This window comes from Chelonoidis abingdonii, chromosome 3, assembly GCF_003597395.2.
Source record: "Chelonoidis abingdonii isolate Lonesome George chromosome 3, CheloAbing_2.0, whole genome shotgun sequence".
Classification (NCBI taxonomy): domain Eukaryota; kingdom Metazoa; phylum Chordata; order Testudines; family Testudinidae; genus Chelonoidis; species Chelonoidis abingdonii.
This window is the reverse complement of record NC_133771.1, coordinates 94,914,755-94,934,855: the sequence shown is the minus strand read 5'-3', so window position 1 is coordinate 94,934,855 and position 20,101 is coordinate 94,914,755. Positions and strand designations below refer to the sequence as shown.

At 40.0% G+C, this 20,101-nt stretch overlaps 1 protein-coding gene across 1 annotated transcript in view; it reads left to right on the top strand.

Annotated features, from left to right (window-relative positions):
* FAM184A (family with sequence similarity 184 member A) overlaps positions 1 to 20,101 on the top strand; it is a 184,230-nt gene that overhangs the window by 140,443 nt on the left and 23,686 nt on the right. Inside the window, exons 11-14 of the mRNA XM_075063906.1 lie at positions 1,180 to 1,333; positions 10,424 to 10,551; positions 15,774 to 15,958; positions 16,424 to 16,570. Coding sequence (XP_074920007.1) covers positions 1,180 to 1,333; positions 10,424 to 10,551; positions 15,774 to 15,958; positions 16,424 to 16,570 — 614 coding nt within the window. The remainder of the gene's footprint in view (positions 1 to 1,179; positions 1,334 to 10,423; positions 10,552 to 15,773; positions 15,959 to 16,423; positions 16,571 to 20,101) is intronic.

The following is a 20,101-nucleotide window of genomic DNA, read 5'->3' as shown; positions in this document are numbered from 1 at the left end:
AGGGTTATGAACACCAGACTTACTAACAGACCAGTCAACCACACACCTCATTTGGAACTGGAAGTACACAGTCAAGCAGCAGCAGAGACCAAAACAAAAAAAGAAGAAGCAAATACAGTACAGTACTGTGTTAAATGTAAACTACAAAAATAAAAGGGAAAGCAGCATTTTTCTTCTGCATAGTAAAGTTTCAATGCTGTATTAAGTCAATGTTCAATTGTAAACTTTTGAAAGAACATCTGTAATGTTTTGTTCACAGTTACAAACATTTCAGAGTTACGAGCAACCTCCATTCCCAAGGTAATCATAACTGAGGTTCTAGAGTAGTACCTAACTTTACATGTAGTGCTGCTCATTTCAGTGGGATAATCTGTACAGCAGAGTGCTGCCTAATTTGAGAAAGGATGGCAGAATCTAGACCAGTAGTTCTCAAACTTTTGTACTGGTGACTCCTTTCACATTGCAAGCCTGTGAGTGCGACTCCCCTTATAAATTAAAAAACACTTTTTAATATATTTAACCCCATTATAAATGCTGGATGCAAAGCGGGGTTTGGAGTGAAAGCCAACAGCTCACAACCCTCCCCCATGTCATAACTTCACGACCCCCAGTTTCAGAGCCCCTGATCTAGACATTTGTGATTTTAAAAAGAATTTTCAGAACTGAAAATATGCATCTATGTCCTCAACCTGGGAATGATATTTTTCATAGTATTTAAAAGGTGATAAAGCATTTTTTCTTTTACCTGCTGTAAGCTCAGAAATGATTTTTGTGATTTTTGTTCAACCTGGAACAAAACCACCCGAACAATAAATAACTTTAGAAACTTAAACTTTGGGTGTACATGGTGCTTGTACCCTGCCCTTGTTGCATGCACAAATTGTGAGTAGGTTATGGTCCTTACACTTTATACTCAAAAGTACTGGTAATCACCAGCGATGGGAAAGAATAAGAAAGAAGACCTCTGTGGCACTTTAATTTGGGGAAGTAGAATAAAGATTACATTTTTAATGATGGCTTGAGTCTGTCATTGGCTTTTTAAATGGTAAATGGAGGTATTTTTAATAATTCATGCATTTCTGTCATTTAAAAAAAATCCTTCCTGTTAATTCATTGTTAAATATTTTATGCATTGTTTTAGTTTGTGTAAAAAAATTCTTCTCCTTTTGGATTTCATAGGAACTAGAAGAGCATTTACAACAAAAACATTTAGAAGAACTTCAGACACTGAAAGAAGCACACAAACAAGCTATGGAAGGTTTCAAACTGGAAATGGAACAGGAACTTCAGACTCTTCGATTTGAGTTGGAAGATGAAGGGAAAGCTATGCTAGGTATACTATTTTCAAGCTAGAGTAAATTGCATCAGAAGATATGATTACCATTTGCATAATTAATGTAACTGTAGACATCATAAAGCACTTTCTACAAACTTCATAGCACTATAAGTGAAAACTAGTATAAAACTAAGGATGATATTATGAATAAAGAAGGTAAATAATTTAAATAAATATAAAGTTGTAGAGTGAGATTTTCAAAAGCACTCAACATTGACCTAACAGCTTGTACTGAAATCAACAGGAGTTTGATTTCAATGAGAGCAGGTAGATCAGAAGAGCCTTTGGAAAATCCCAGTATTAAGTATTCTAGAATGATGTGTCAGCAACCAGAATTTCATGATGGAGAAAGTTTCAGAAAGTACCAGTGAAATAGAACAACTAGAACAGTTTCAGCATATACATGTAACAGTGGTAAAAATGAAGACACTAAGGTGTAAATTCCAGCTCAAGGAGTCATATATGCACTAGCTCTGATCAAGCTAGCAGGCTAAAAATAGAAGTGTAACTGCTGCAGCCTGAGCAGCATGAGGGACTAGCTACCCTGAGCACAATCGTGTCTAAGATGCTAGAAGTGTACTTGGGATAGCTCGCCCATCCCACCATTTGCATCAGTGCAGCCCCACATCTATTTTTAGTGCAATAGCTCGGTCAGAACTAGTGTGGGTATGTCTCCTTGAGCTGAGTTAATACCGTCCACCTCTAGTAGGGACATACTTTAAAAAGTATTGCAAACAGAGAGCTGCAATCAAGGAATTTGTGGTGCAGTTAACTGCACCACATCACTAACCAGTAGGCTCTCTACATTCTTTTAAGGTACCCTTGAAAAACTGACTGACCAAGAGTTTAAACTGACCTCAGAGCCATGAACCTCACTCTGAATCTGTGAATATTAAAGTTCTGGTTTTGGCTGCTATTGTTTAAACTAGATAGGTCAGTGAACTGTTTTTTTCTCATCAGCCCTTTTAGAAGAGGGATATTGGTAAATTGGAGAGAATTCAGAGAAGAGCCACAAGATTAAAGGACTGGAAAACATGCCTTATAGTGATAGACTGAAGGAGCTTTCCTTAGTAAAGAGAAGGGTAAGGGATGATGTGATCACAGGCTGTAAGTGCCCTACACAAATTTGGTAGTGCAGCAATTTGTTAATAGGTTCTTCAGTCTAGCAGACAAAGATATAACAAGATCCATTGACTGGAAGTGGAGCTAGACAAATTCAGACTGTAAATAGGCATACAATTTTAACAGGTAGGGTAATTAATTATTGGAACAATTTACCAAAGGTCATGGAGAATTCTCCATCACTGGCAATTTTTAAATCAATATTGGATGTTTTTCTAAAAGATATGTTCTAGTTCAAACAGGAATTATTTGGGGAAGTTCTTTGGCCTGTGTCATACAAGGGATTGGACTAGATGATCTCAGTGGTTCCTTCTGTCCTTAGAATCTTTGAATCTGTACTGTCATCTATAAACACATGTTTTTATGTACCGCACCTTCTTTCATGTAAAATCAGATTTTCTGTCCTTTTTTTGGCCCTCTTTTTTAACAAGATAGAGAATCAGCACTATTGCTACATATCAAAAGAACAATAAAATATTATCTTAACAGAATCCAAGAATTTGAATTAGATAAATTCTGTTTTTCGGATTTGAGAGACCCAAAAAGAGATTTAAAGTTCTCTGGCCGAGATGGATTAAGCACAAAAGAAGCTCCTAATGCAGATGGTCAACCCCATCTGATAGGGATTAAATACTGTATACTCTGAATAGATCAACTGCCATTTAGGGTATGTCTTCATTGCAGAGTTAACCTAAACTTTAACTCTTAGCCCAAAAGCCTCTCCCGTCCACACACACACACAACTTTTATCTTTGGTGATATGTTACCAGCATGGGTATACAGACTTGTGGGTAGACAGAGGCGAACTGAGGCAGCCGCAGCAGGTGCAGACTGTGGAGGAGCACCACTAGGACCCAGAGTGTAGAAAATTGTGTCTGCTGCTGGTGCATATGTATTCTCTCTGCTGTAGATGCACAGACATGGTGGAGTGCTGTGCTGAAGATAGGAAGGCACAAGAGCCATAACAGGCAGGGAGGAGAAAAGGTGAGAGGGAATAACAGAAAGCAGCAGGAGCTTCAGGGAGAGAGAGGAGGAGGAGCCTCTTATGTATCTCTCTAGCACCCCCAGGAGCCTGGACTGATTAACACCAGCTTCTCAGGGAGCTTCCTCTTTCCTGCTGCTTCCCTGAACCCACTTGAGGAGAACTGGCAGTTAGCTGAAATAGTAGGAGTCAGTTAGGCCGTTAAGATATTTATATCTTCCCTTACTCAGGCCCTATTACCAGCCTCCTTATTTGTCCCCTTCAACTGAGCGTAGAGAGCCACTACAGCTGGCACAGAACAGCAGTCATTAGTGAAAGAAGAAAATGCCCTCTGGGGGCAGCATTCAGAAAAGAAAGAAAGCAAAGGAAGCTTTTTCTATCTAAGCAGGAAGGAGCTCTCCTGAGATACATAGACACAAATGTTCACCATGAGCCTTCTGTCCCCAATGAGGATGTGAGTGATGAGAGGATGCCTGATCTTCCAGTTTGTCAGAGTGCAGGTGACCTGGCAGCTACTGCAGCACCCATATCTCCATCTCAAATGGATGTAACCATGCACATTCCTGAAGAAAAGTGTAGATCAGAGAAGAGTGTGATGGAGGCACAGGAAACAGCTGCTGCTGAGTTTAGTTCCTTTAGTCTAGATGATCCAGGATGGTGGACTCACTTGAGCAGTAGCCTGAGGGGCTTCCTTGTATTGCATGGGCCAAAGCAAGTCAAAAACTTCATGTTCCCCAAAGACAATGGAAATAGAAGTTTCCATCCAACACATTACTGGTGTGATGTGATCCCCAATGGTGACAACGTGGAGAGGCCATGGCTTATGTACTGAAAAACCCAGAATGCTGCATACTGTTTTTGTTGAAAACTCTTCCAGTCTAATGTTCCAGCCACATTGGGTTCTACAGGAACAAAGGACTGGAAAAATCAGGCTAGAAATCTGGCATGCCATGAGAAGACAGCAAACCACCAGAGAGCATTCCATAGATGGAAGGAGCTTGAGATGAGACTAAGGTTAAAGGCCACCATAGATGATCAGCATCAAGAGAAAATTGCATCAGAGTCTCTTTACTTTCAAAATGTTCTGAAAAGGCTCATTGCCATTGTGAGAATGTTTGCTACCCAAAACCTAGCACTGCATGGCACTTCAGATCAGCTGTATGTGCCAAACAATGAAAACTGTCTCAAAATTGTGGAGCTGATGACTAAGTTTGATGGTGTACTCCAGGAGCATCTAAGAAAAGTCACCACCAAAGAAATGTACACACACCACTACCTTGGAAGAACAATTCAAAATGAGATCATACAGTTACTGGCAACAAAAGTCAAACAGAAAATTGTGGCAAATCTGAAGTCAGCAAGATATTATTACTCTGTTATTCTGGACTGTACACCTGACATCAGCCATACGGAACAAATGACTTTAATGGTGTGTTTTGTAACAACAACAGAACCTAGTGAAAACATCCCTCAATAGTGACTGTCAGAGAGCGTTTTCTAGAACGTATTGTTATTGATGATACTACAGGAGCTGGTCTGACAAATGTCCTTCTTAAAAAGGTGGAAGATACTGAATTGCGATAGCTGACATGAGAGATCAGGGCTACGATAATGGTGGCAACATGAGAGGAAAGAACAGAGGAGTGCAGACACAGATCCGAGAGTTAAGCCCTCGAGCAGTTCTCTTTCATTGAACTTGGTGGTCAGTGATGCAGCATTAGCTTCTAGTGAGGCTGATGAATTTTTTAATGTAATTCAAAGCATCTATGTATTTTTCTCTGCGTCAGCTCATCAATGGCAAATTTTGAAGCAACATCTGGGAACATTCTCTCTGACGCTGAAACCAGTGAGTCCACACGATGAGAAGGTCGAGTGAAGGTGATAAAGCTTATCAGACACCAAATTGGGAAGGTAGATGATGCCACAGTTGCTATTATGGAGGATAATGCTATGACAGGAACTGTTTGTGGGAGAACAGTGGCAGAGAGAAATAGATCACCAGAAACATACATAACTTCAAATTTCTGTGTGGCTTAGTGTTGTAGGATGACCAGATGTCCGATTTTTTGGGGCTTTGTCTTATATAGGTGCCTATTACCCCCTGCCCCCATCCTGATTTTTCACACTTGCTGTTTGGTCACCCTATGGTGTTGTGGCATGACATACCGTTTGAAATGAATGTTGCAAGCAAGAGACTCCAAAGTGTTGACCTTGATATATCTGGAGCAATGGAACAACTGGACAAAACAAAGTCATACTTACAATTTTACCAGTCAGATGTGGGATTTCAAAACGTTCTGAAGAGTGCAGAGAAGTTGGCAGAGGAACTTCACACTGAAGCTATTTTCCCACCCATTCAAGAATACAAGAGTCACCAAAGAAGAAGACATTTTGATTACGAGGCACAGGATAATCCCATAAGAGACCCCAAACAACAATTCAAAGTTGAATTCTTTAACCAGGTGCTAGATTGTACAATACAGTCAGTTGAAGAATGTTTTATGTAGCTCAAGGAACACAGCAGTATATTTGGGATGTTGTATGATATTCTAAAACTTCTCACTATACCTGAAGAACATCTACACCAGCATTGCAGAGCACTAGAGACAGTGTTGACACATGATGACATCCGCAGTATTGATGCGAGTGATTTAGGTGATGAACTGAAAGCCCTTTCAAGATACATTTCAGCAGGATCAGCTCCAAAGGCTGTTCTGGAATATATGTGCACAAATAAGATGACCGCTCCTTTCCAAATGCTTTTGTTGCTCTGTGGGTACTTCTAACACTCCTTGTAACAGTTGCCAGTGGAGAACACAGCTTCTGAAGTTAATAAAAACACATCTACACTCCACAATGACACATGAGAGGCTGGTCAGCCTTGCAACCATCTCAATAGAGCATGAGCTGGCCCAGACTGTGGACCTTCAGCAGGAAGCAATCCATATCTTTTCAACCAGGAAGGCACGAAAAGCACCACTTTGATAATTCAAACAGATAAAAATGCCAGTGTTTACTATGGAGACAAGAAAAGTTACATTTGCTGTTCAGGCATTTGAAAGTTAAGTGTTACTTAAAATTTTTGAACAAGGCATTTTAAGTTGTTAGTTCTCCTTTATTGAAGAAGGTAGCAGAGCAGTACCATTAGAGGAGTAGAACAGGAAGAAGGCAGAATTGAGACCTTTTAAAGTGTTGGCCCACGTGACAAGGCATAGGGGCGTCATTAGAGCTGCCTGCCTGAGGTACCAAAATGTTGTGGGCTGGCCCTGTCAATGCTGGGAATCACACTTTCCATTTGCAATGTAGACTTACCTTAAGGGCCTAATCCAAAGCCTACTGAAGCAAATGGAAAGATTCCCATTTACTTCAGTAGGCATTGGATGAAGATCTAAATGGCAAAAATGTGAACAGCAAAAGATCAAATGAATCTCATACTTCCTGACAAATGGTAGTTTATATAAGCTAGATGAAAATTGATACCAACAAGGATGCCATTATATTAATCAAACAGGAAAAGCACCAAAGCATGCACTAGAGCTTGTTGTGTCAGCTCTTAACCACAGGGTCTCAAAATGTTTAATAAATGAAGTTGACACACGTCTTAGCAGTAAAATCAGCTTCAGATTGAATGACAAATCTGAGTTGAAAATTAAATCCAAATTCCATGCAGTGGAGGCTAGGGCGGTACAAAATTAGCTTTCTTCAAAATAGAAGGACTCATGAATGGAAAGGCAAGTGAGGTGGCTGAAAAATAAGATTTCACCCTTACCCAATATTTACAAGAGTTTAGCATACATCCAGTTAGAGCTGTCACTCAGGATACCCTCAACACTGCAGCTGCCAGTGTGCTTCCCAGCTCAGGTCGACAGACATGCACTAACTCTGCTCCAGCTAGTGTGCTGAAAATACAGTGTAGTCAGCTTGGGCTTTCTGCCCAAATACAAACCTAAGATTTCATGTGTACTGTATCTCAATGATCTTCAGCAAGTCCAGTTCCTAACTGGCCTGGCCAGTTTTAATGCTGCATTGCCGGTTGCAATGTATGGGGCAGGGGTAACTTGTTTCACTTAAATTACAAGCAGAAAAAACCCTGCCATATTTTGACTGGCGACCGTTGCTGCCTGCGTGTATGGCTATGCGTGCCTGTGGCCATTTTTCACTATGGTGCCCAAGTCATAAGGGCTCTGGGCTAATGTGGCTCTTGGATCCCACTCTGCATACAAGGCCCTCAGTATGCCCAATTGGGAGCTCTTTCTCCTCTCGATGCCAGAAAGCAGGACTGACTCAAGACTCATGAGAAGTCAGGGTGTAAGCAGCAGGGGCCCAGGGGCATTGGTTTCTGAGAGCTTGGGAGCTGCCTGGGCTGGGAGGGAGTGGGTGTAGGGGCTTGTGGGCCAGGGGGACGAGGTTGATGGGAGAGGAGAACCTGGAAGGGGAAGAGAGGGCATCTGGGAGGGGAAGAGGAGGGTCAGACTGGTTGGGGGTAGTACCTGGGACGGGAAGAGGTGAGTCAGGCTTGTGGGGGGAGCAGTTGCTGGTTTTTCTGCTTCTCAGAGGTGACAAGTGTATTTGGGCCCCAGCCAGTTTCAGTCTGGCCCCCACTTTCATCATGGCCATGGTGGTCATAGACACATAAGAATAGGAGGGATTCTGGGAGGGGTCCAGTTTTTGGGGGTCACTTTTCAGGGTTCAGCTCATCCTTGGCACGTTCTTCCTCTTTCCTGGTGTTGGTATCATGAGCCATCAGAGCCACAGTGTCTTCTTTGGGATCTTAGTAGCAAGCCATCATGGCACCCAAGTCCTCACTTCTTCCCAGGGGTAAAAGAACCAGCTTTCCTCCTCACTCAGATGTTGAAGCCCAATCCCACAATCAGTTTCTCAGTCGTTCCCATATTTGTATTGATTTGAATCAAACTTGTGTCCAAGGCCAGCAGAGACTCATTGCCCTTTTCCTGTAGGAACTGGTAAAGTTACTCTCTTAGTCCTGCCTCTTTTTCAGAAAGCAGCAAAAGTATGTCTCACTCAGGAGGCTCAGATATCCCGTATGCTAGTATACTTGCTCTTTTCTGATCTGTATCATCTCCAGCAAATTCCATTTTCATCAGGAACCCTTTCCCTTATAGATGGGGAGAGACAGCTGGGCACAGTCAAGTTAATTTCTAGGTCACTTTTCATAAATACCTCCTTGTGATTAGCCTATTTAGCAAATGTTTCCCAGAACAAAAAAAGAGAGAGAAAGTGGGTATTAGATTTCTTAAAAACAAACAAACAGTCATGTGTATTTAAATTAAATAGTCTAGATCTATCAATATTAATATATTTCATATTAGATTTTTTCATTCTCTGATATAATAATAAAATGGAGATGTTCTCATATTTACTCATTCCATAGCACATGCTCTGTCTAGTTTAAGGAAGGTTTCCCCCCAATTTCCGTAGATCACAGCTCCAAAATTCTTTAATCTGGTCCTGATGTGCGGCTCAAGCAAGCTCAATATAGAAGAGTTCCAACATTTTTTTCTGACTTTCAGATCCCAGTTTGGAGTTGCATCACTGAAAGTCAGTTTGTGTTCTTTTCTTATCAGTCTCAATCACTAGTTTTGAGGATTCTGCAGTTCAGACTATGCCTTTATTAACATCTGTGCAACCTCATTGTGTTTAAATGATGCCCTCAATTACATCTATGTAAGTTCATTGAAGGTTAATGGGGTTGCACAGATGTGACCAAAGGTGTAATTTAACCTCCAGAATATTTATTCCTGGTGATCATTAAGGCTACAATTTAGTCATGAGTATTTTTAGTAAAAGTCTAGGACAGGTCACGAGCAACAAACAAAAAGTCATGGTCTGTGACCTGTCCATGACAGGTACTATATTCCCCGTGACTAAATCTTAGCTAGTGGAGAGGAGGGGGTGAACTCTGCTCTGAGGGGCAGGGGGTGGGGTGCTGCTTTGGGCAGGGGGAGGTGAAGGCTGCTGCTCTGGTGGGGCCACCGAGGCCAGCGGCACCAGCTGCCGGGGGCCACTGAGCAGTGGCTGCTCTGGCTGCCCCCGGGGCTGCCCACCTGCTGCTCCTCCTGCCACCTCTGAGACCCCTGCTTAGGCAGTCCTCGAGGCCACCCGCACTGGCCTCTGCTCGTGTGGTCCCTGGGTTCAGCTGCCTGGGGGCTGCCTGAGAAGCAGTCGGTGCAGCTGACCCTGGGACTGCTCCAGCAGCACCAGTGTGGCTGGCCAGGGGACCGCCCATCCACTGCTGCTCAGGTGGTCCCTGGGGCCAGCCGCAATGGTGGCTGCTCTGGCGGGCCCCGGGCCTGCTTGAGCAGTGGCCGGTGCACCTGGCCCCAGGGCCAGCTACTTGGGCAGCCGTGGGGTCAGGCACACTGGCTGTTGCAGAAATCATGGAGGTCACAGAAAGGCACAGAATTCTACTTGCCTATTCAAGAGGTTGAAGAACTTTTTTTTTTCCAATGTGCAATTAAAATGTCATTAACTGAGGTGATTTTTTCCATTATCAGTCATGGTAAAAGAGAGACAAGTAGGTTTTGTGCCTAGACTGGTAAACTTTCATCGCAGTTTTGCACGTAGTTTGTCACTCAGGTAAACAGACATGACTCTGAATGTGCACAGGGAGCAGATGTGTTGTATAAGATCCCATTTTGACATAAGCATTTTTCAGACTAGAACACACTTTAAGAACAAGCGTACTGAGTCACCAGTACAATTTCCTGCAGCCATGTGGGTTTTTTCTAGTATTGAACAAGTCTGACTTTGCTTAAGATAGAAGATAGATGACAGCTCAAAGTGTAGGGTTGCAAACCTAAAATCAGCTTGATATGTTCAACATAGATTTTATGTTAATTTATACAAGTAATTTTCTATCTCTCTGTTTATTAGGTGAGAATAATATTTTATCAGAGTTGATTATGTTAATTAACAATAATGTTTACAAAATAAACTTTTTTCCTTTTAATTATGGTAACTAGCTTCTTTGCGCTCAGAGCTAAATCATCAACATGCAGCAGCAATTGACCAACTAAAGCACAACCATCAACAAGAATTGGTAGCTGCTAAAATGGAACTTGAAAGAAGTATAGAACTCAGCAGACGACAGGTAAATAAGCATTAATGGTAACTAGATGTAAAATTGCATATTTAGAATTTTTTGTGTTAACTGGAGAGCATAACTGTACTATAAATGCATATTGAGGACTTAAATCTTTGAAAGGCAGTCAGAGTTGAAGACAGTGCTCCTTCATCAGTTTGTCTAATCTGCTACTTCTTTTTCTTCTTTCTGCCTCCATCAACAAACCTAACTCGGAGTCTTAAAGTAGCTCCCAGTTCAAGTCTATTAATAAATTTCATATTCAAAATTGTCCAGCCATTTTGAGGGCACAGTGACTGGACTCGGAGGGGGAAAGTGTTATTTCCCGTTAAAGTTAGTCTGCTAGATTTTGTCTTTTAGCAACATTTCAAAGCTAAAACACTGGTTTTTTGTGGAGCCACTGTTGCCATAGGAGCCTAAATCCAACATTTAGGTGCCATGGAAAACCAAAAACTCCCATTAAGCTGACACTTAACTCTGTAGACACTCAGAATCCCTAGAGGCCTACGTTTCTGCTAGTGAGCACGTGCACAGCCACCTCACTCTAGGTGCCTGGCACCTATCTTGTGCCTAAACTCTAGCAGGTTCCTCAAACTAGGCAATGCCATGCCTCTCTTGCCTGTGGAGCCTGATCCTGTTGTGTTCTCAAAGTACACTGAAACCCATACAAAATTGCCAGAGGAGGAGGTAAAGATAGTGATGCTATGCTCATTATAACTTTTAGCCCAGCGATTAGGGTAGTCACCCAGAATGTGGGAGTCCCAGATTGAATTCACCCCTCTACCTGATGTAAATAAGGGTTTAAACTTGAATCCCTCACCTGCCATGCCCGTGCCCTAGCCACAGAGCAAAGGGGTATTCTGGGACAAGTCTCTCTGTCTCTCCTGTTGAATCTGTTCTATTGTGTATAAATAATTAATTATGAATTGAAGCAGGGTGAATGGACCAGGGTCTCCCACATCCCAGGTGAATCCTTAACCATTGGGATACAGAGTTATTTTCACTCTCTCTCTCTGGCCCACCTTCTCCTTTGCTAGTTTTTGTGAAAAAGAGCTTAGGTACCTAATTCCAGGAGAGGGTCCACAGCTGTGAATCCTGAGTGGAGAAAGACACCTCCCTTTGGCCTGGAGTTAGGCACCTAAATCCTTCTGAGAGGTGGAACTTAAGCCAGGCCCTCTCCTTAACATCTTCCATTGGTTAGTTTAGGAGGCTCCCCACTCAGTGTGCTGGCTTTTTAGGATTCCATTCTTAGGTGCCTGTCTCTCCTCATGCATTATATAGGAAGCCTAGGTTCCCAATTCAGGCCTGGGGATTCCATTGGTTGGCAAAGTGCCTTTCAACAGCAGTTTATGATTCAGCCACTTTCATCTTTCACTTTCTATTAAAAAAGTAAATTAGGAGCCCAGTTCAGATATTTCAGTAGTAGCAATTCAAAGTGACTGTTCAGCCTCAACTTCTTGTTCAAAGAAAAAGCAGACTCCTGGGAATGGGAAGAGATTTATTTATTTATTTATTTATTTATAGCAGTTGCACCCAGAAGGCTGCAATCAGGCTTACTTGTCAAAAACATAGGAAGACACAGTTCTCTCACCTAAAAGCAGCCTTCATGTGTAGGACAGAGCATTCATGCGTAGGGCAAGGAAGAAAGAGTTAGAGATGATTCCCACTTTATAGGCCTGAAGAATAGGGAAAATGCTGTTAGTAAAAGAGAATGGGAGGCCTTGGGAGGAAAGATGAACAGGTAGTTTGGCCGTATTTAATTTAAGGAGATGGTGAGACACCCAGGAGGAGATGTCAGAGGTATGGGATGAAGTACAAGATGGAGGATTGATCCTTCAAAGTGCTGAGCACTCTGGCCCCAGTCGAGCAGAGCATTTAAACACATGCATAGTTCCATTGAAGTCAAAGCACCGGCCAGGATTGAAGCCAAGATGCATTGAAAGAAATCAAGAGAGGAATGGTAGATTTCTTATTCATTAGAGTAAAGATAGTAGCTGAATCTATCTGAGTAGACAAATGGAAAAAATGAAAACTCTGAGTTAAAACTAAAAATAAAGTAATACATAATTACAATGTAACAATCAATATATTAAGAATAGTAGGCAAAGAGTTTATAAGTTTTTCCATACTATTTTCTCGTCTCTTCCATCTTGGAACTATTTTTTTTATAGGGGAAGGAATCCTTGCATAAAACCTCTGTGTATGGAGGTGAAGGAGGAAGTTAATTTTAAAAAATTAATGAGCCATACTCTTAATAACAATAAGACACGGCAAGATATGCAGTAGTAGAATAATGGTGTACGTCTTAGATGGCTTCAGTCTTGTGCCTCACAATACTCCCAAGGTATTCTCCTAATGCAAACCTTGTGGTGACTTATTGCTGTATTCTTGTACAACTACAAATGGAGAAAACCTAGCCAAGATCAGCAAAACAAGATGAATGTTAATGACAATTTTTTTCCAGACTGACCAGAATCCTTGCCATAACCATTTACTTATCAGCTTGAGTCCTGCAAAGCACTTCAACATATGCTTAACTTGAATGCATGTGAGTAGTCCCATTGAATCCCATTAGGATTTGCTAAGTAGAGGAAGGCATTTTTATGAGGTGTCCACATAATTAATGAAAGTCAATGGGACTACTCACTTAAATTTAATAACATGATTAAATGTTACACAGTAGTGCATCTTAGTGAGGAAAAATTAAAAATGAGTGCGACAACAGTTCAGGTATAAAAGCATATTTTGTGTTCTTTGAATATATGCTGGTGTGAATCCCATTGTACATACGCATGTGCTTGAGATTGGAATCTTTTGAATAGCAGTATCCATCAGGGCCACATATGCATACTGTTCCTCCTCGTGCTCCCATACAAGTTTACATAGGGTGGAGCCACTGTGACAGTCGCTCTATACCCTCTAAGTGCCCATGGCAGCAACAGAACCTGGTGAGTGTCTGACACATTAGTCTTTAGCTTTTGCTACATTTTCTCAAACTCATAAAGTCTTCAGATCTCTTCAGAGTCACAGATGTTCAACTGCCATGAATGATATCAATCCATCTGGGTTGCAGCATATGGGGAAAGATTCTAGGAAGACCACATTACCAAACAGAGACTCTTACACTGGATAGGAGATGAATAGATTATTGTTTCATTTTAGCTAAAAAACCGGTACACACTGGCTTAAAGACCCGCTCCACGAAAGTCACCTCAACATCAGTGGCCTAGCTTAGACAGGTTCCCTTGATAGTGATGTGCAAAGCAGCAACTTCAAATTCAGTGCACACTTTCACCAGGCACTATTCTTTGGACTTAACATCAAATTCTAATGCCCTCTGTGTCAGTAATGGCGCCCAAGAGGGCGATACTAGAGTTCATATTTAGCTCAGAACTCCTCATGTACTCACTGCTTGCTAATCTCTCCCAAGTGAAAGTGCATGAAGACTCTTGAAGAAGAAGAAAGAAGTTAAGTACTGGGAATTATTGTTCTGTGAGAGTCACCTCTGCATTGGCGCTACCTTCCTGTCTTCCCCTCTACCTTAGAGTTCAATATTATATCGGGACTCTTCGGTTTGAGAAAGGAATAGAGGTGGTTCAGAGGTGCATGCCCTTATGGACATACAATAGGCTGACAACATCACTGTCAGATGAAATTCCTTGTGCATCCCATGATGGACACTGCTTTTCAATACAGTTCTGCAGCACAAGACCAGGGACACCATATCCGACAAATATGAGTGCGTAGAGGTGACTCTTGAACAACTGTAAATAAGAACATTAAGGTTGTCCAGTCAACTTGAATTCTGCCCTCATGTATGCTTTATGGTACAATCTTTAATTACATGATTGAGTATTATTTTTCTCTGCAGGACCCATGCCTCATTCAGTGTACAGGATGAACAATGCTCAGTGCAAGAGGCAGTTCAATATTTATTTTTACAGTCATTGTTCTTTGTTGTCCCATGCCTCAAATATCACATATCTAACTTCTTTAGAGAATGGGCAGGATGCCAGTCTCATTCTTTGCACAACGTTAACTCATTCAATTTCCAGTCCTTGTGCTGAATGAGAAAACTATACTATAGAAAATATAGTAATTAAAGACTGTATTATAATGCATGCACACAAGAAGAAAGAGTTAATGTTGTTAAGGCAATCTTAACTTTCTCATTTACCAATACATAAGTTTAAGTGCCTTTCTGAATAGGTGGGGGTAGTATGCTGAATCAGGGCTTCATTCATTCCATATGTACTTCCATTGATCATATGGAAGGCATCACTCACTCAAATTTGCACCCCCCTGCTCCTGTCCCCATCATGATGGAGGAGTGATTCTTTGACCCTGTGACTCAGGTCACAATGGCTGGAGCAGGAAGCTGGGCCCAGCCCCATGGAACAGGGACTTCTGCTGCAGGATGAGTGCAGGGCGGGTTTGCTCTCTACCCCCCCCCCCCGCAACCCTGTCCTCAGGGCATTTCCTCAGCACCTGTCTGGCATTAGAACTGAGATGCCAGGGCAGAGGGTGCTGCTGCAGGTAGTTAGTGTCCCCTCAGTGGGGCAAAGAGATAGCAGAGGACAAGAAGGATGCTGGCCTATGATTTTTCATCCCCCACATGAATTTGGACTCTGGATGGGTTGCAAAAAAAGACAGAATTTCAGCTGGTGGGTTGCTTAACTAAAAGACCAAAGGTCTATGTCCGTGCCACATACCAAATTTCTCCTACTTCACATTGAGATGCTAGAGCTGTTCAAAACAAATTGCAAACATTTTTTATAATTACAAAAGTGTGTTTTTTACTCTCCTCATCCTTGAAAATCACTGAGCTTTTTCTTGAACTGTATTAAAAATAAATAATTCCAAGACTAAGAACAAACATGCCAAAACTTTAGCCAAAAAAAAGTCAAATTATATATTTTTTTTTAGAATGAAACAGTTTGTGTAACCTTAACTGTAGGTGATTCCTCTCCTACAGCATGCTGATATATAGAATTCTCTCACAAGTACCCTCACACAATAGAAAACATTATTGATCTCCGGTTTCCTTTATCGAGATTTTGATAAGGACTTTTTAAACGTATACTCTATACTTAAACACTGTTAAATGGCAAATAAAAAAATCTAAAACAAAAGGAAAAGTAAGCTATGTTATAAACTTCCAGAGACAAGTATTTTGCATCTGAAATGGGAGTATATTAAAGTATTCTTTGTTCTTGATATTTGCTTATCAGGAGAAGGAATTTTTGTGCCGAGTATCAGATCTGCAGGATGAATTCAAACATCGTGACCATCATATATCTGAATTGGACAAGGAGATTCTGACTCTGCATGAGAATATAAGTGCCCTAACCAAGGAACTGGAGTTTAAGGGGAAAGAGGTTCTCAGAATACGCAGTGAATCCAACCAACAGATTAGGTATGAATTTTTCTCCTATAAACTACAATATTTTCCCATTTATTACTCTCAACTACTAATGTTTGTCAGAGATACTTGACCCTCTGTGGGTTGTTAGTTTAGATATTTAGTCATGTGATACTGTATATCATTTAGCCTCTGCCAGGAGGTAATATAAGTAGATATTATTATATGGTTCAGCTGTAATTTTAATAACATATGTTGGCTAACTTTAATTAAAATCCTCAACTGTTTTTTAAAACTCATTGTGTTTATTTATAAAAAAGCATTAAAGGAGATGATTTTTCAGTGAAATAAGCTTGAAGCATAGAGAAAAGTCAGTAGTACGATTTGATGATTCAGTAACTGCTGACAGTGTTGTTTGGTGTTGTGCAAAAAGCCATTTCAAATCTGGCAGAAAATCGTGATGAGTAAAGCAGACTGATATTAGAATAACTTTTTTTTAACCAAAAATAAATTAAACAGGATACATGAGCAAGATTTAAGCAAGAAACATGAGAAAGAGCTGGATGTCATGACAGCAGACCACATCAGAGAGAAACAAAGCATACTCGCAGATTTTAATAAGACCCAAGAGCTACTCAAGGAAATTAATTCAGCATTACAAGTTTCGTAAGTTTTATTACATTAAAAAAATCATATGTGGCTGAGTTTTGAGTGAAAAGTGATTCGTTAAGATATCCAGTAAGTTATCAAGTATCCTTGGAGACAGAAACATATGCAAAAACCACCCCCAAATATGGGGCCTAATCCTGCATTCCTTATACACTCAAAGTTCCCATTGACTTAAGTGGAAGTTTTGTGAGTGTAATCAGACCCAAAGATACTAGGTAGAAAAGACAACATTACATTGGTATACTTTTTAATAAATTGGAGGGAACATGTTATTTAAAAGATTATATTGTTACTGTACATTACTGTACATAAGTGAGAAAATAAAGTTGTTTAAAGCAAGCTATAAATACCATAGATCATGTTCACTTCCAAAATATTGACTATTGTAAAAGATGAGGGTAAGACATTGTTCAATAATTATGTTTAGTTTTTATTAAAATCCAGTAATGATTTCCACGTGTACAGGAAGATTTCTGTCTGACCTTTTAAAAATGGGTGAAAACTTTTTTCTTTTTCTTTCACCACAGGAAGCTCATACATTTATTCTAAAAACTTAGGCCAGGCAGGGAGTCATTTCTCTGAGCAACACAGAATATTTCTTTACAAGAGTTAAAACAGCATATCCATATCTCTTTTAATATATATTCAGGCCATGTGACTCATGTATAGAAAGGAAGGAGAAAAAACAGGAGAGCCTGCACTCTCTAATTATGGGTGAGATTTTTGTGTTATGTCTCTAAGAGACAGAGCAGAAAATCTCATCACTAGGGAGCGAGGCTTTAAGGTAGCTTTATGCTGGAGTAATTTAGGGCTTGTCTACATGGGTAAATTTACAGGCCTTACTATACTGGTATAATTATACCACTATACGACCCTATGAGGTGAGGTTCCCAGAGCCCAAACATTTATACAGCAACTAAACAGTCCCTTAGCCTGAGCCAGCTGGCACGGCCAGCCGCAGATTCTAATTGCAGTAAAGACATACGCTAAGGGCTCTTTTACACAGCTACAGAAGCATCATAAAAGGACTGTAGGAATGGAGGCCTCCCTATGTGTACAATAGTGATATAATGTCTATTTACTGAAGGTACATCTCAGCCATAACATACTTTTAAGTATGCAGAAGACTGACACTATTAATTAAAGATATTAATTAAAATATATCCTATTATATTTTGCACAGAAGCAGAAATTTATTTGGGAGCAATTTATTTCCAGATGTAATCCTCAGTTTCAACACATACCTCCTCAATGAAGAGAACTCAAACTTCAGAAATATTTTTATTGCACTTGCAAAGAAAGGTTTTTATAATTGTGGATTATTAATTAATAATGAGCAACTGATGTCATGGCAAAGAACACCTTCTAACTATGTGTAATACATTTAAAAAACTGTTCCTTCATATGTAGCAAACTCCAATTAAATTAAGATCAAACTCCCTATTAGCCTTCTAAATTAATAGCAGCAAATAGTATACTCCTTGTTTGTAAGTATTTATAATAGTGACAATTAAGAATCTTAAGCTGTAACCTAAATATTTCAAAATTAAATATATTTTGCTCATATATGTGTTCAGCATCTTTCTGGTTGGTATGGCTCAATTGCATATGTTTTCCTATACTTGAGGTTTATGATCTAAGTCAAACAACAGCAGAGAATTTACTTCAGAAAGAAAAGTATAAAGGTGTGGAGAGGAATTGGGTAGCTCTGTGTGTCAGAGATTATGTTCTGGCAACATTAAAGAAGATAAAGAGAGAATAAGTTCAACTAGAAAAGACTGAGAAAGTTGATAGTTTTAAAATATTAATACTTGGCTCTTCTATAACACCTTTCATCCATCGATTTCAAAGTGTTGTACAAAAGAGGTAAGCATCATTTATGTCCATGTTACAGAGCAAGAGACTGAGGCATGGGTCAAAAGTCACTGGGCATAGAACTGAGGTGGATATGTCTAAATGGACAAATCCTGCAGAAAGGCAAAGATATTGCTAGAAAGTCAAACAACTTTGCAGGAGAAATTACAAGGGATACAGTTGTATACATATGCCTATTATCATAATCTGAGAACAATATATCTGAAGAAGGCAGGAAGGAGAAGTAACCACCACTTCAAGATCACAGAAGGAATATTACAAAGACCATTAGATATAATAAATCAACAGGAATAAACAGGATTAATTATAGCATACTAAGGGAATTAAGTAAGAAACTGACATAGCTCTTATCAAGTCACTTTGAAATGTAGATTATCATTAGGAGGGTACTTGAAGACAGACATTATGCTTGTTCTTGAATAAGTTAATAGACAGGAAACAGGAAAAACTAGACTAATAATAAGACTGAATTCAATTTTAGAAAATATTTTAGTCATTAATAAGGGATGAGCTGGTGAGTTTCTTACCAGACAGCAGTCAGTACATGGATTTACAGGTTGAAAGTAAAACCTGTTTCAGACTAATCTGATAAACTTTTTTCAAAGGGAGAGACAGAAAAAAATCAGATTTGTGTTGCAGCAAGACATTTGCAAAAGGATATTTGAACCAAGAAAATCAAGCACAATATGCTAAGTACAAGCTGGATAGGAAACATGCTCATGAAAATTAAATATTGAATATTCGGTCAATGTATTCATAAATTATCTGGAAAAGGGGGTGAACAGTATAGTGACAAATCTGCAGATGATACAAAACTACGCAAGACAGTTAAGTGCAAAGCAGACTCTGAAGCGTTACAAAGGGATCTCATCAACTGGGTGACTGGGCAACAAAATGGTAGATGAAAGTAATGACACTGGAAAAAATAATCCCAATTTATTTATACCGAATGGTGGGGTCTAAATTAGCTGTTGCTGCTCAGGAAAGAGATCTTGAAGTTATTGTGGATAGTTCTCTGATCTGCTCAATGTGCAGCAGCAGTCAAAAAAGCTAACAGAATGTTAGAAACAATTAGGAAGGGGATAGATAATAAAGCAGAAAATATCATAATGCCAATATATAAATCCATTATATGTCCCCACCTTGAATACTACGTGCAGTTCTGGTTGAACCGTCTGAAAAAAGTTATAGTAGAATCAGAAAAGGTACAGAGAAGTCAATAAAAATGGTCAGGGGTATGGAACAGCTTCCATACAATGAGAGATTAAGAAGAGTGGGTTTGTTCATCTTAGAAAAAAAGACTACTGGGGAGGAATATGATAGAGGTCTATAAAATCGTGGTTTGTAAAAAGTGAATAGGGAAGTGTTATGATAAATAGCACAAGAACTAGAGGTCACCAGATGAAATTAATAGGCAGCAGGTTTAAAAGGAAGTGCTTCTTCACACAACACACAGTCTGCCCATGAAACTCAGTGCCAGGGGATGTTGTGAAGGTCAAAAGTATAATTGGGTTCAAGAAAAAATTAGATAAGTTCATAGAGGATTGGTCCATCAAAGGCTAATAGCCAAGATAATCAGGGATGCAACCCTATTGCTCTAGGTGTTCCTAAATTTCTAACTGCTAGAAACTGGGACTGGACAATGAGATGGAT